At 61.1% G+C, this 14107-nt stretch overlaps 1 protein-coding gene across 2 annotated transcripts in view; it reads right to left on the bottom strand.

Annotated features, from left to right (window-relative positions):
- Window positions 1-218: 218 nt before the first annotated feature.
- FHOD1 (formin homology 2 domain containing 1) overlaps window positions 219-14107 on the bottom strand; it is a 58948-nt gene continuing 45059 nt past the window's right edge. The window contains exons 12-23 of one of the 2 annotated variants that reach the window (XM_043494797.1): window positions 11926-12056; window positions 11160-11279; window positions 9676-10529; window positions 8294-8446; window positions 6400-6582; window positions 5767-5886; window positions 4537-4698; window positions 4148-4338; window positions 3572-3764; window positions 3321-3483; window positions 1718-1894; window positions 219-1215 (exon numbers count right to left, since the gene is read on the bottom strand). In XM_043494797.1, the coding sequence (XP_043350732.1) occupies window positions 1133-1215; window positions 1718-1894; window positions 3321-3483; window positions 3572-3764; window positions 4148-4338; window positions 4537-4698; window positions 5767-5886; window positions 6400-6582; window positions 8294-8446; window positions 9676-10529; window positions 11160-11279; window positions 11926-12056 (2530 nt within the window). In that variant the 3' untranslated portion in view covers window positions 219-1132. The remainder of the gene's footprint in view (window positions 1216-1717; window positions 1895-3320; window positions 3484-3571; window positions 3765-4147; window positions 4339-4536; window positions 4699-5766; window positions 5887-6399; window positions 6583-8293; window positions 8447-9675; window positions 10530-11159; window positions 11280-11925; window positions 12057-14107) is intronic. The other variant, XM_038368238.2, reaches the window with a different exon arrangement.

The raw sequence follows: 14107 nt of genomic DNA, 5'->3' as shown, positions 1-14107 counted from the left end.
TGAAACACAGCTGGGCTCAGGGAGAGGGTAGGTGCTACTACCCCAGCTCTGTGCCACTGACGGGCCCCAAACACATGGGTGGGAGGAAGAGCTCCCTGCACCCGGTGGGGGGGCCGGAGCTCGGTGAGCCGCTGGCCTTGGACACAGCTGGGAGGGGCAGGGAAGAGGAGAGCTGGGCTCCTGCCCGGCTGTACTGAAAAGAGACCACGGAGCAGCAGTGAACAGCAGGTGTCTTTATTCAGTCCAATCGGCACCGTCCCCAGCGACTGCACTGGGTCCTTCACAACCCAAGTGCTGCTGGAGGGTGACTACAGCACACGCACAACCAGACTCACTGTAATAGGTACACGGGAGACAGGGGCTTCCATGAACTGCTCAGCTAGTGCACACGCAGACCCCGCCCAGAGCCGCCTCCCATCACCAGCACCCAGGAAGGGCCAGGAGCCTGGGGAGGACGCAGGTGTCAGCCACCAGGGAAATGCTGCTCACTTCCTAGCGGGACCCTGGGAAGTCTCGGAGAAGCCCTGGAATCCAGCGACCTGAAGGGGAAAGGCAGGAGGGGCAGGAGGCAAACCCAAGGAGATGGAGTGGCAGCCAAGAGCGGCTGGCCGGGAGCTGGAAGTGGCTGCGATGGCAGTGCCATGCAGCCCATCCATGCCCAAGCCCCTGCTGCAGCCAGTGCTTCTCTTTGCAGGGCCCAGCCGAACTAACCCACAACACAAGTCCCACTCGCCAGCTACCCGCAAATGCCACAGTGTCTCCAGAGCAAATCTGCTCGGCGCCCAGCAGGAAAACAGGGGACGGGCGGACGCAGGAGGGGCCGGGGGGGGAGGGGCCAGGACGCAGGGAAACATATGGTGGGGGTGGGGAGAAGCAATAGCCACTGCAGTGGGAGTGCCCATCCTGTGGCACCAGCTGGCAAGGCTTCAGAAGGGCTCCAGTGGGGCCAGGCGAGCTGGGCTGCAGCCCCGGGCTCCCCAAGCACTGGCCCTGCCCGGCAAGTGCCTTCCTCCAGGCCGCAGAGCACTGTCCTGGGCCAGCCGGGCTCCCACTCAGCGCGCTCACAGCCCCACTCGCTCTGGGGAGTGGGACATCGCGGGCTCTAGGCAGGCTCCGCTGGCCACGGCAACCGTCACACTTCCATGCCGGGAGCTTGCGCCAGGCCCAAGGCTTGCACCAAATCATCACTCAGGCCACTCTTCAGAGTCCGCCTCACTGGGGGAAAAGGCAAGAATTAGGGCCCTGCTGCTGACATCACATGACATCCCTGCTCTGAACAGCCACCCCATCAAGCCAACCCAACCTAGGACATGGCCACACGCTCAGCCCAGCCACTGGGGCCCCCGCCTGCTCTGTGGGCTCTGGGCCAGCCACGCCATGCTCTGCTGGAGTGGGACAGACTCCAGCCTGCGTGGCCCCTCAGCACCAGCCAGCTGGGGCCAATGGTGGGAGCCCTGGAGTCTGCCCCCTGCACACTCCCCCCGCATGGGCTGGCAGCAGCACCGGGGCAGTGCCCACACCAGGCCCTGCACAGCTCCTGGCTCTGCCTCCCACAGGCTTTGCATGTGAAGATTGTTGGTCTGGCGGGTCAGACCAGACACCATGACGCCAGTTTCCCAGCAGTCGCCCTGGCTGGCAGAGACCCTCCTGCCCAGCAGTGCCATGGCACGGCTCAGCCCTGGCCCCATGGCAGGCTTGGCCTGGAGATGGCACTTACGGGACTTCCGGCTGACACGTGACCTCTTGCGCTCCTTGGCAGCGCCCGGCCGCGGGCCGGTGCTGTGGGTGACAGACTGCACAAGGCGATCCATGATTTCGTCTGAGGCATCGGCCACGGAACCAGAGCTGTCCTCCTGGAGCACGGAGCCGCTGGAGGGGCTTGACCAGCCCATGCCTGCCCGGGGAGCACAGGAATGTCAGCCGGGGGATCGGAGCAGCTGGTGTGGGGCAGCCAATCCCCCTGCCAAGCTCAGCCTTCTCCCAGCCTCACCCTCCCAGCCAACACCTCTGGCTGCCACAGCCAGAGCAGCTGCCCATGGCCACGCAGGCTGGTTCCCTTCCCACAGCTGCCAGCTCCCACCTCTTCCCCATGGCTGCCCTACTGCCCCCCCCAACTGCCAAACCCATCAGCTAACCCCGCAGCAAGCACCTCCTCCCCCCACTGTTGAATGCTTGTCATCCCCAAGAGTCACAGAATTAGAATATCAGGGCTGGAAGGGACATCTAGTCCAACCCCCTGCTCAAAGCAGAACCAATCCCCAATTTTTGCTCCAGATCCTTAAATGGCCCCCTCAAGGATTGAACTCACAACCCTGGGTTTAGCAGGCCAATGCTCAAACCACTGAGCTATCCCTCCCCCCAACAGCTTCTCTTCTGCACCCCATCAACCCGTCCCCGCACTGGCTCCCCACTTGTTTATCCCTCCCACACCCCATGCTCCCACCAAATGCCCAGGTGCCCTGCAGCTGGGGACTGGGCCACATGATGTCCCCGACTTCAGGCCAGTGCTCTGGGGCCCATGGAGTGTGGGGCTGTACCTGGCTGGAGAGCATCCTGCACCCCACCTCTCCCTAAGCAAGCCCCGCTGCAGGCAGAGGGAGCTGACCCAGCAGTAATCGAGCTCCATCTTCCCAATCCCAAGGGGCCCCACAAATGGGGTAGCCCAGCAGTGCTGAGCTGGGCAGCGAGCCAGCAGTCAGCCAGGGCCCCAGAGTCGTGCCCCAGAGAGGAAGGGACGGCCGGGCCCCCAGCATCCTGTCCTCTAGAAGCTGTGTGGAGGGTGCAGGATGGCAGGACCCCCAGGGACACGTCTTCCATTGGAGGGAGGGTGTTTCGGCAGTTCATGTCACAGGGCCCTTCGTTCCTGTAGACAGCACCTCTGAGGGTCCCTGGCTGCTCACAGACCAGCACTGAGGCACTGGGGCATGGGCAGGAATGAGCCTGAGGCCCCACAAATACAGCAGGGCCCGGGAGCAGCTGCAGAACAGATCATGCTGAGCAGAGAGCCAGCGGAACGGGGTGGGATCCGCACCCACAGCCTAGTGCGCTGCGGGAGCCGGGCCCTGTTCTGGACAGTGTGGGGCCCTGGCACGCCCCAGCTGCGTGGGGTGGGATCTGTGCCCACAGCCCAGTGCCCTGGGGGAGCCAGGCTCTGTACAGTGCGAGGCCCTGGCATGCTACCAGCTGAACCGCCGCCTGGGGCCTGCACAGAGAGCCACAAGTGGAGATGCAGTCAGGGTCATGCCAGCTGCTGCCTGGCACGTCCTTCTGCACCACCACGGGGCAAGTGCAGAGTCACCGAGCCGGCCGCACACCCCTACCTCGGCTGGCTCTGCTGCGCCGGCTGTGGGGCTCCACAGCCGAGCTCAACATGCTCTTCATGGTCTCGTGGCCTGCATCCACCTGCTGCTCCGGGCAGGCAGACCCCACGGCTGGAGAGGGGCTTGCCTCAGGGCTGTTGGCCATGCCAGAGAATCGCTCCATCTGCGGAGAGAGGAGAAGGCCAGCATGAGGGGAGGGGGAGGCATCGGGCTCAGCAGACCCCCTCCGGTCCTCCAGGGCAGCCCCGTACCTCCGTGATCATCCGGCCCCGGGTCTTGCTCCTCTCGCGGTGCACGGCCCGTTTGCGCTGCTGCTGCAGGACGCGCTCTCGGCAGGTGCGGTACTCCAGGGCGAACTCCCGCAGGAGCCGGCAGAACCCCATCGCCTTCATGTCCCGTGCGGCCGCAGGCGGGTAGCCCAGGAACAGCAGGAAGGAGCGGAACCTGCCAAGAGACGGAGCAGCTGGGGGCGAGGGGAGGACACGGGGGCCCACGACCCGGCCCCGATCCCTCCGGCACCTGGAGCCGCCTCAGGCCGCCCTGACAACCACTGCCAGAAGGGAGAGGGAGTCTTAGTACTAGCCTGGATTCCCCCACCCCTCCCCGTGCCCCCCCAAAGGCTGGGAACACTCTCAACTCCACTGGGAATAAGGAACATTTCCCCTCCCCCCAGTCAAATGCTCCCCGCCCCCCTAGCCTTCTTTCCTGTCACCCCTGTTCACCCCTTCCCCCCTGCCAAATTCTGCTCCGCCCACCCCCATTGGACCCCCGCCTGCCAGGGCAGCCTGCCAAGGACCCGGGGAGCCGCGCCCAGCAGGCAGACCGACCTGTGGAGTACACGTCTGTGCACCACCTTTAGAACATGGATCTTCCGGGAGCTGTCCTGCAGGAAGTCTGTCAGCTTGCTCCTCAGGCCCGGCTTGGTCTCGTGCTTGGCGATGGCCTTCAGGCTGTCCCAAGATGCTTTGCACCGTCGCTCCAGCTGGCTCAGGCTTTCTGCCAGCTCGTCAAAGTCAACCTGGGGAAGGAATGAAGATGCACCCGTGGCCGTGCTGCGCTCGGGATCCCCTCGCTGCCCTGTGTCCCCACGTGACCTCCCCCCGGGCCTGCAGAAGCCACACGGCCTCGGCAGACTCAGGTGTCACTCCCTGGGTCGGCAGGGCTGGGGGCAGTGGGGGGGAGCTGGAATATCTGCTGGTTCCAACAAGCGTCTGACCTTGGCTGACCGGGTGATGGCTGCGATCTCCGAGTAGAGATCGCTGGTTTGGGGGAACCTCTCCACCACAGCGTGGCACAGGTGGTGCAGCAGGGACTGCCGGTGCACGGTGTCCTTCACCTCCGAGACCTTCTCCAGGTAACTCAGCTCGAAGCCCCGGCTCTGAAACCCAAACGGAGGCTCAGCCAGAGCCAGGGGAGCCCGGGTCACCTCTCCCTGCTTCCTGGAGTTAACTGCCCTCTCCCAGCAGCTGATTCTGCCCGGTGCCTCTCCAGCCAGGCTCCCACTTGCTCCGGTGCTAGCTCCGGCCGAGTTTCACAGCTGCAATCCCAGGCCCATGGCCCTCCCTGGCAGGGGTAATGCACCACCACCGTCTCTACACCATTTGCTCCTCTGGAGACTGAAGCTATTTGATCTGTTTAACGCCACCCCACATCCTTCCAGACATTCTCTGTACCCCCTTCCCCCCAGCTCGGCTATGGCCCAGCATCCCAGCTGGACCACCCACAGCTTGGCACTGCCGCCTTGCACACAGTCTACTCCCACTTTGTTTTCCCTGGACACCAGAGTGTAGTCCAGTGGGTAGAGTGCTGACCTGGGAGCACAGCCGCCGACCTACTGCGTGGCTCCCTGCCTCGGTTTTCCCTCCCACGCCTTGTCTGTTTAGCCCATGAGCTCTTGGGGGCAGGGTTTGCCTCTCACAATGTGTTTGTAAAGCGCCTGGCACAATCCCAGGTGGGCCCTAGCACCATCATTCCACAGATAACCATCCCCCTTAGTAGTTTCTTCCAGTTCGACTGAGCGGACTCCATCCTCCGATCTGCTCTCCCTTACACCTCCCTGCATGGACTTTCACTTGACAAGATCTCGGTGTGTTCTTCAGCAACGCAGCAGACCAGCCCCCAGCACTGAGCCCCATCAGCCCACCGGGCGCGACCCTGCAGGCCCCGCCGCTGCCATGCACTGGCCCCCTCAGCAGCCAGCCCCCCCCAGCATTTTCACCTAGCTTGGCACCTTAGCCCCGGGTGCTAATTTCCTTGCTGCACACATTGCCTGCTCTCTTGCGCACAGCCGCTGGTCTGGGCACACAGCTGCGCTGGCGGCCCAGGAACTCCCATCAGCTGGGGACTCTGCATCTCTTTCTAAGCCCCAACTGGCAGCCACCTCGTCCCCCAGGAGCTCTGCGCTGGCCGCTGCAGGAGACCCCAGGCCCCTCCCTCTACCCCTCACCTGGGACCCGTTGAGGACGTTCCCCATGGCCAGTAGAGTAGCCAGGATACACCTGAAAGTCTGGTTTTTGGCCAGCTGTTCCATCCCCAATTTCAGGTCAAACAGAGGCTCCGCGATCTCCTGAACAGGGAAAGGTGCAGCTGCTGTGACTGGTAAATCAGCAACGCCCAGCTCCAGCCCGCGTACATCCCACCGCACGGCAGCACTCACCACTCTGTCGGGGAGCCAGGGACCTAGCCACGGCCAGCCCGGGTCCCGCTCCGCCCTGGGGCAGAGGGCAGCACCGCATGGGCTCACTGAGCTTGGATTCAGCATGAAAGACGCGGAACTCACCCGAGTCAGGGGAATCCCTGCGCCTGGAGAGCTAGGCTGCCAGCCCCTGCAGGGCAGGACCGGGCCCTTGGCCTACAGCTGCTGAGCGTGGGTGTACCATGCCCCTATCCAAACCAGGCAGGGACTGAAGTGCCACAGGATACATGTATGCGGCTGAGGTCCCCAGGCACGGCATGGGGGTGCAGAGATCCAGTGGGAATGCCCAGGGGAATCTGCATTACCAAACCCAAAGGTCAGGGATGTTCACAGTCCAACTGTTTTGCCGGGGAAATGGTCAGTGGGCTGGGTTTGCCCCATTACCTGCTCCATGCTCTCATAGTCCAGCTTGAACGCCCACAGCTGGAGCCGAGCCGTGAGCTCGCTAATGGAGGAAAGGGTGAGCAGGAACTGTTCGGCTGAGCCCAGGGGGACATCGGGATTGGTGAGCTGCGCCTCCTGGATCTTTTGCTTCTCTTCGTCGGTGGGAACCATGGTCAGGATTTTCTGTAAGACACAAGGAGCCGCACATCCAAGGCAGCAGGTCAGGTCTAGCTGCCCAAAAAGAGAGCAGTAGTAGTAGTAGTTCTGTGTCAAGCTGGTCTCAGTGGTAGCCTTAAATGGTCACACATCATGGTTCATTGGACTGGCTATGCCCACCTGGGAAGAGTACTGACACCTCCCCACCCCACACCGGGACAAGCATCAATAGGGCATGGGACAACCAAACAGCCTTCAGGCCTGCACACTCCTGGCCTCAGCAGAGTAACTCTCTGGAGTGCCGATACCCTGGGGGTGCACGGGTGCTTTTCTCCTCGCTCTGGCCAGAAGAGAACACAAGGACCAGCAGAGCCGGGAGTGGGGCTTGGCTGGGAGCGAGCACTGCTGTGAGCAAAGGGGATGGGGATGCAGTCTTACAGCATTCTCCAGCCATCTCCAGTCTGCCTTCACAAGGGCTTGCACACGAGGCTCTCCTTCAAGGGACTGTTAGTTGTTAGTGGGGAACCAGGGAGCAATCAATCAAGCACCCCTCCTGCAAAGCTAAGCCACATGGCAGCAAAGGACAGAGTGTGTGGGGGAACCAGAGAAATGCACCCACTCATCCTCCCCAAACCACAGGCATCCACGGACCAAGCCCAGGGCAAAACCAAAATGCAATGAGATGTGATGAACTCTGGAGCTGGAGAAGGGCTGGGAGAAACTGGTCAGCCTGCCTGGGCTAGACATTGTTTGCAAGGAACCCACAAATACCCAGCTGCATGCTGGGCTGCCCACCCACCACCTAGATGCAGCGACTGTCACACAGAGATGTCAGGGCCTGTGCTGGACTCTCACTCTACAACATAGCAGCAGCCACAGGCTGGGGAAGACAACGTGCCAGCCCCCACGCTCCTAACAGCAGCTGCTTCTCCCCAGAAATCTCCTCCCGCATTGGAAACGCGCTACAGGGAACCCGAGCTGGGGTCTGGTCTGGGAGTCACCCTGCCCATGTCCCTAAGAAACGACCGGATAATTATTTAAGGTATTTAAGGCTCCTCTAGCAGAACATTGGATGGGTGGCTTCCTGGGCCAATGGGGAGAAGATTTCTGACACTTAAGGGCTCTTTAGCCGAGCAGATAAAAACCGAAGGAGAGCCAGTGGTTGAAAGCTGGCCAACAGAATTCAGACCGGAATCAGGTGCACCTTTTTAGCAAAGAAGATAATGAAGCACTGGAACAGGTGACCTAGCTCTGGGGCAAATTCCCTGTCCCTTGCAGTCTTTAAATCAAGACTGGGCCTTTCTTTCTAAGAGCTGTGCTCCAGAGGGTGCTGGGGCGAGGCACACGTCACAATGAAATGCTCTAGCCTGATCAGACTAGATATCTAATCTAGGCTCCGTGGAAACCCGCGTGGCACACACAGGCCTAGAGCCGGAGTGCTGTCGGAGAACACTGCAGCCAGGGAGTGCTGCTGGCCTCTACAGGAGCCAGTCCAGCGCCAGGGCACTAACGGACATGGGTTCAACGCCCTGCTCTGACACAGACAGCCTTGGGCCAGTCCCTTAGCCTCTCTGTGCATGGCAGGGCCAACAGCCCTGCCCCATGCTGAGGAGAAATACAGTACGGACTGGGACGCGCTTCGGGCAGGGTGACCCACTGGGGCAGGAGTTCATCTGCTCTTTACTCGGAAACGTTTACTACCAAGAAACGGCTTGTGAGAGGAATTGCTGCAGCTCACCTCAATTCCTTCTTTGTTAATGGCAAACTCGTCAAAGTTGAGAATGGCCGTCTTGATGATGTGAGTGGGTGGCAGCACCGTCAGGCCGATGTTAATGGCATTGCTTCTCTTGGGGTCGAGGACCACCGTGCACTTCTTCCCATCAGCAGCCTTCTTTGGGAGGCCAATGGGAAACGGAAGAAAAGGGGCTGAAAGGCAGGTTAGGAGCGCACGGGCTACTCTGAAACACAGCCACATTTCCCCAGCAGGCCCCCAAGCTATTCCAATTGGTGTCAACACAGAGGATCTGCAAAGGCAGCTCCACCTCACCACCCTCTCATGCACCCAGGACATCCTGCAATGCTACCCCCAGGAGAAGTAAGGCCCTTTCTGACCCCCGTGGGTGAGGAGATTACCCCACAGAACCTGCAATTTTAGAGCACAGCCTCGCACGCTGGTAGGGGTCACAGCAGAGCTGTGGCACTTTCACTACTGTCAGCATCTCCAGCACCTCCTTGGCTCAAGTTGGCAGAGATGCCATTGGCCATGCCAGGTGCAAGACGAACTGCACCTGGAGAGACTGGGCCCCTTCTCTCTCCAGTGAGGGGACACTAAAGCGCCCGGGTTCTCTTGCTTGACTGGCCGAGGAAGAGGAGTGGATCCCCTCTCTGGGGTCAGCTACCAAGAAAGAGCGGCATGCACCCCAAACAGACTGTCTGCTACAGGAACTTCTCCTTTAATGGGTCCTGCGGAGCCAGGATCTGGCTGTGCAGGGCAGCCTGGATCCACTAGTTCACTTCCAGCAGAGCTGAATTTCATCCTCTTCTCTTGTTGTGTATTACGTTCCTCCGAGAATCTGAATTCATTCCACTTTCCTCCCAAAGAGCTACTAGTCCACAGGCTGCGTGTGCCAGCAGGGACTGGATTGATGACCCAGGAGGGCGCTTTCCTACGATGTTCGTTGCACCAAACCAAAAGAACCACTCCAGGGGTGCAGTGTCTGAGCATCGCTCAGACTGCGGGCCCAGGACTGTGACCCCCTCCCCCCCAGGCTCCCGGAAGTCCAGAAGGACCACCCTCCTGACGCGACGAGAAAGGGAATGACAAAGAAAACCCAGCTAATCCAGGGCCTTTGCTCCACACGGGGCATCCCCCATGCACCAGCAATATTCCTCTATGGGCTCGAGACACCCACCAGTCCCAGGGAGCCCTGCGTGCTGCTCAGTGAAGACAGTGAAATAGTTGTAATAACCTTCTCTAAGCAACAGAGCGGCAGGGAGAGGGGCTCGGACTGCTTTAGGGGGTATGCTATGGCAGCCAGCTCTCGGACCACACACCACAGTGCCATGCCACCCACTGCAGGCTGCAAGAACTGGCCTGCTGGCCCCCGACCTGCTGCGTACCTTGGAACTCAGCACTTCCTTCGCTCTGGACTCAAAGAGATGCTCCAGCTTGGCCGCATCAATCTCTACTCTCTCCAGGGACGCCCACACGGTGCCACAGCCAAATCGGCCAGCCCCAGCATGGGAACTGTGGTGTTTCAGCTCCTTCCAGAAGAGCTTCACCGTCTTCTTCTTCTTGGCAGGGGAGTGGCCATCTGGAGCAGGGGAACCCAGCAATGCAGGAGGGGGTGGGGGTGGGGGTAGGGGTGGGCAGCCAGGAACAGGGGGTGGTGGGGCCGGAGGGAAACCGGGAGGAGGGGGTGGTGGTGGGGGAGCCGTGAGGCCTCCCGCAGTCAGTGCTCCAGTACCAGGAGGTAGTGGGGGAGACGCATAGAAAGAGTCATTTACTACTGCCCTTTGATCGAAGGCATCAAAGTCTTCTTCTTCCCCCAGGTCTGAGAAGTCCAGGTCTTTGATTCTCAGCAGCACGGGGCCGGGCTCCACACGATCCCACATGAACTCAGAATCCTTTTTAAATGGGCTCAAGAGGGCCCGCTCCATGCTCTGAGCATTGGCTTCTGCCTCGACACTGGACTGGGTGCGTGGGAGCTGGGTCCGGGTGCTGGAGACCTGTCTGTCAGGGGCCTTGCCATGGGGCCCAGCGTTCTCCAGGTCCTGACCGCCTTGCAGCTCTGCCTGGCTCGGCTGGTCCCCAGCCACTCGTCGGTGCTGGGCAGAGGCTGACGCCTCAGGGAAGAGCAGGTCCCGCTCCGGCGCCACTTGGCTTTTGGCAAACAGCATGTCGCGCATCAGCTTCTTGTCAGAGGAGATGGTGCTGCAGGGATCGGCGCTCTCCCGCTGGGGGACACAGCGCCCTGTGGAGGAACCAGAGGACAGAGCGTGTCCAGGGCATTCACCCTCCCATGGGCACAGTGCCACTGCCTCCCTGCACCCCAGCACTCTTCATCTCCGCTTCCCTAGACGTCAGGCCATAGCTGACCTGGCAGCCTCTCCCTGCACACTGGCCCGGCTCAGGGGCACAGGTCTCCTGCACTGCAAGGCCCAGTGCTGGACAAGGGTTGGGGAAGGAATCATGGAAAACCTGCCCCCAGGCAGAGTTCAGGCCAGACAGGCACCTCCATGGCAGCTGTTCGGAGTCTGAGAGCTCAACTCTGCAGCCAGGGAGTTGCATTATGCTCCCCTGGCTACCTGCTCTCACTGACTGCCACAGCCTTGGCCCAGGGCCCCCCTGAGGTCAGTGCACTCCTGCTGCAACACAGTGCTCCCCTGGCACCAGATGCGCCTCTCTGGGGTGGCAGGACAGGCAGCCGCTTGGCTAGAGCCATGGCAAGCGGCAGAGGGCTCTGGGAGGCACCCGGCAGTTCAAGGTGGTGTGGGGGTTGGGTCCCTAGTCACAGAAGCAGGTGCGTTTTCGGGAGGGGAACAGGGGGTCATGTAGGTTGCAGGAGCATCTGGCCACAGGGTGTCCCAGGGAGGGTCCTTGCCTGATGTGCCATCTCCTTTCTCGTCTCTCCCCAGAGTGATCCCGACTGATGGCACGTGGGGCTCCTGCTCGTTTGCCGTCTCATTCCGCTCCTTCTCCTCGCTCAGCGCCAGCCTCCCTGCAGCCCGGACACAGCAGTCGTTAGGCAGCCTGGCGCCTGTGGGCAGGGTAGGGGCAAGGGAGGGAGTGCGGGCTGGCCCCTGTGGCCCGGGTCGTCTCACACCCCACACCCCACCCACACCAGAGCTGCACATATCCAGTGCATGCGTGTAGTCCTTGCAATGGTGGGGCGTTTCCTAGTGGTCGGGTCCCACTCCTCTGGAGGAGAAGGGGCTCCCTGCATCTGGCGGCTGCTGACACAGACACGGATGGAGGTGCCACTGGCCTGGCTGGTACCTGCACAGCCAGCCCCACATCCCATGCGCTGCATGTCTGTGTGCGTCTTGCCCATGGCCCTGCTGTCCTGCAAGCTGTCTGGACCCCCACCTCCCAGGGAACCAGTATGTCTATTGTTGCAGTGAGCCAAGACCCACAGCAGGATTGGAGTTGGATCCCTGCCCCCCACGAGCTCGAAGGCCCCAGGAAGGAGTGCGCTGAGATGAGACCTTGCAGCCTGGCTCCCAGTCACTTGGGAAGGGAGGAGCTGGAAGTGACCAGGCAGTGGCAGCAAGTTTGCTGCCTTCTCATTTGGCACACTGCCTGGCTGGAGGTAGCACACTGCCCCTCTGGGCTGCATGGCACTCACCGGGCACACGGGACCTGCGTACCTGCTGGGGGTGGCTCTGGGCTGAGCTGGCTGCCCCCCGGAATGGCTTCAGCGAGGATGTCAAGCCGCCCCTTGGACATCGCAGACAGTCTCTCCTTTTGGGATGAGGCCAGGTTTTCCAAGAAGCGAGCTCTGCAAAAGAGTCCAATGTCTGTGACCAGCCACACGCAGGCAGGGCACAGGGCCACAGTGCACATGTCTAGCAGAGGCAGCTGTGTCCCGGGACAGGACTGCTGGCATGCCTGGCACCCTCTGCCCCTCGGTCAGAGCATGCACTCCACCATACGGTACGCAGAGCCATGGGTGTCTTGGGCCAGCAGCCGCCTACAGCCACCCAGGTCCAGCATCCTTCTCCTGCTGCCAGGATGGCATAGCCAGACATCCGAGCTCTTGAGCACGAGGGAGCCCTGGTGTCCCCAGCTCCTCCTTCCCACATCGAAGCAGAGAAAACCCAGGCATCCCGCTCAGCTCTGAAACACCCTGTAAATCACCACACTGCCCCCTCTGAGGCCCAGTGGACTTGCCACATCTGACACTCCCAGCCCCATCACGCGACAGGCAGCACCCCCGAAAGCTGCCAACACGCCAGTCCAGCCTTCCTGCCTAGGGATTCGAGTGGTCCCCAGGGACGGGGTCACACTGCAGTTCCCAGCTGAGACCGTGCTGCCTTTGTTCCCCTCCCTCCATGTGCAGCACCGTGCCAGGCTGCTATGTACGACTGACAGCTGCCACAGACAGCCCAGAGGCGGACGCATTCTGGCCGTAGGGAAAGCAGGCACGAGAGAGGCCAGTGGGGAGACAGGAAGGGCTCCAGAGTTAAGGTGCCTGAGTACATGGGTTTGCTTTAACTCTCAGCCTTGGGGGTAGCTGGGAATGCAACAAAACCCAAGGCACAGGCTACCTGAAAACAAGGGAGCCAGTTACCACAGGGCCTGGGGGATCCCGTAGCCTCAGAACTCACTGTGAAATGTGCCGCTCACCACAGAATGACGCTCCAGGAACCCAGCTTTCATTTCAGGGTAAGAAACTGCCCCCACCAGCCCTAGTGGCTGTGACGTCACCCTGAGATCTGGGAAATGGGTGCAGCTGCATTGCTGTCTCCCCAGTCTGACCTCAGCCTGAAACAGCCGCTCAGCCTGGGGAGACAGCCCTTCCCCTCACTGCAGGGCTAAGGATTAAACCATCATCATTAGGACTCAGAGTTAACTACTTTACTGCCAATCGTATTAGCAAGAGATACCCAGCTAATGCGTGCATCCCTCAGTCCCAAACTGGCTTGCTGGTGCCCAAAGTGCCAGCAACCATCATCTCCAGCTTCCCGGACAACACCTGGGTCCTATGCTGTTAGGGCAAACCTCTGCAGCACACTCTGAATGGGAAACGGGGTGGTCAGGCAAAATGAACAGCCCAGGGGCTGCCGGCCTGACCAATAGACTCCCTGTCGGAGGCAATTCATGACAGTCTGACGTCTGCCACTGAAAGGAAGCCACCATGACGCTGCAGCCGGTGGCACCGCAGGACCCAGGGGCCTCGCCGCAGCGCCTGTGCCCGGCAGGCCTGGATGCCCGCGCCAGCTCTCCCCACTATTCAGCGGGTCGGTTTTTGCTCATGCCACGAGAGCTGCCTCATGCGATCCTCAAAGGCAATGCGAGAGGATACAATCTATTCACAGCGCTGTACACCAGCCCTTGCGGTGCGGCTCGCCCATTACAGGCGCAGGCTCCCCAAAGCTCTGGAGTCCGCCAGGCAAGCACCTTCCCTGGCAGAGGCTCTTGCAGACTTGGGTCTGCAGCCAGGAGCCTCAGACAGGTAAGGGCCGCTATTGAACTGTGTAGCGTTCTAGCTCCGAAAGCCACTGGCTTCTGGCACTGCCCAGGAAGCCCACTCAGAAAGGCTGAAACACTAAAAATCTTCCAGCACACGTTGGGCTTGAAGCTCGCGGCTTCCCAAGCTAGAGCGCTCTAAGGAACTAGGCAGGGCTGGGACCAAGTGTGTGTCTAGTGCTCGCCATGGGGGCTGAGTTACCCACAAAGCACGCTGGAGGTAGCCAAGGAAACCAATCTCCACTCTTCCCACGGCCCAACCTCTCTGCTTTGGTGGATATAGCCCCTGCCCTGGCACTGCTCTGCCCAGGCCAGGCTCTGACGGGCGCTGCCCCCCAGCTCGGCAAAGGAAAGTGCAGC

The sequence above is a fragment of the Dermochelys coriacea genome, chromosome 12, assembly GCF_009764565.3.
Source record: "Dermochelys coriacea isolate rDerCor1 chromosome 12, rDerCor1.pri.v4, whole genome shotgun sequence".
Classification (NCBI taxonomy): Eukaryota; Metazoa; Chordata; order Testudines; family Dermochelyidae; genus Dermochelys; species Dermochelys coriacea.
This window is presented reverse-complemented; position numbering and strand designations above follow the sequence as displayed.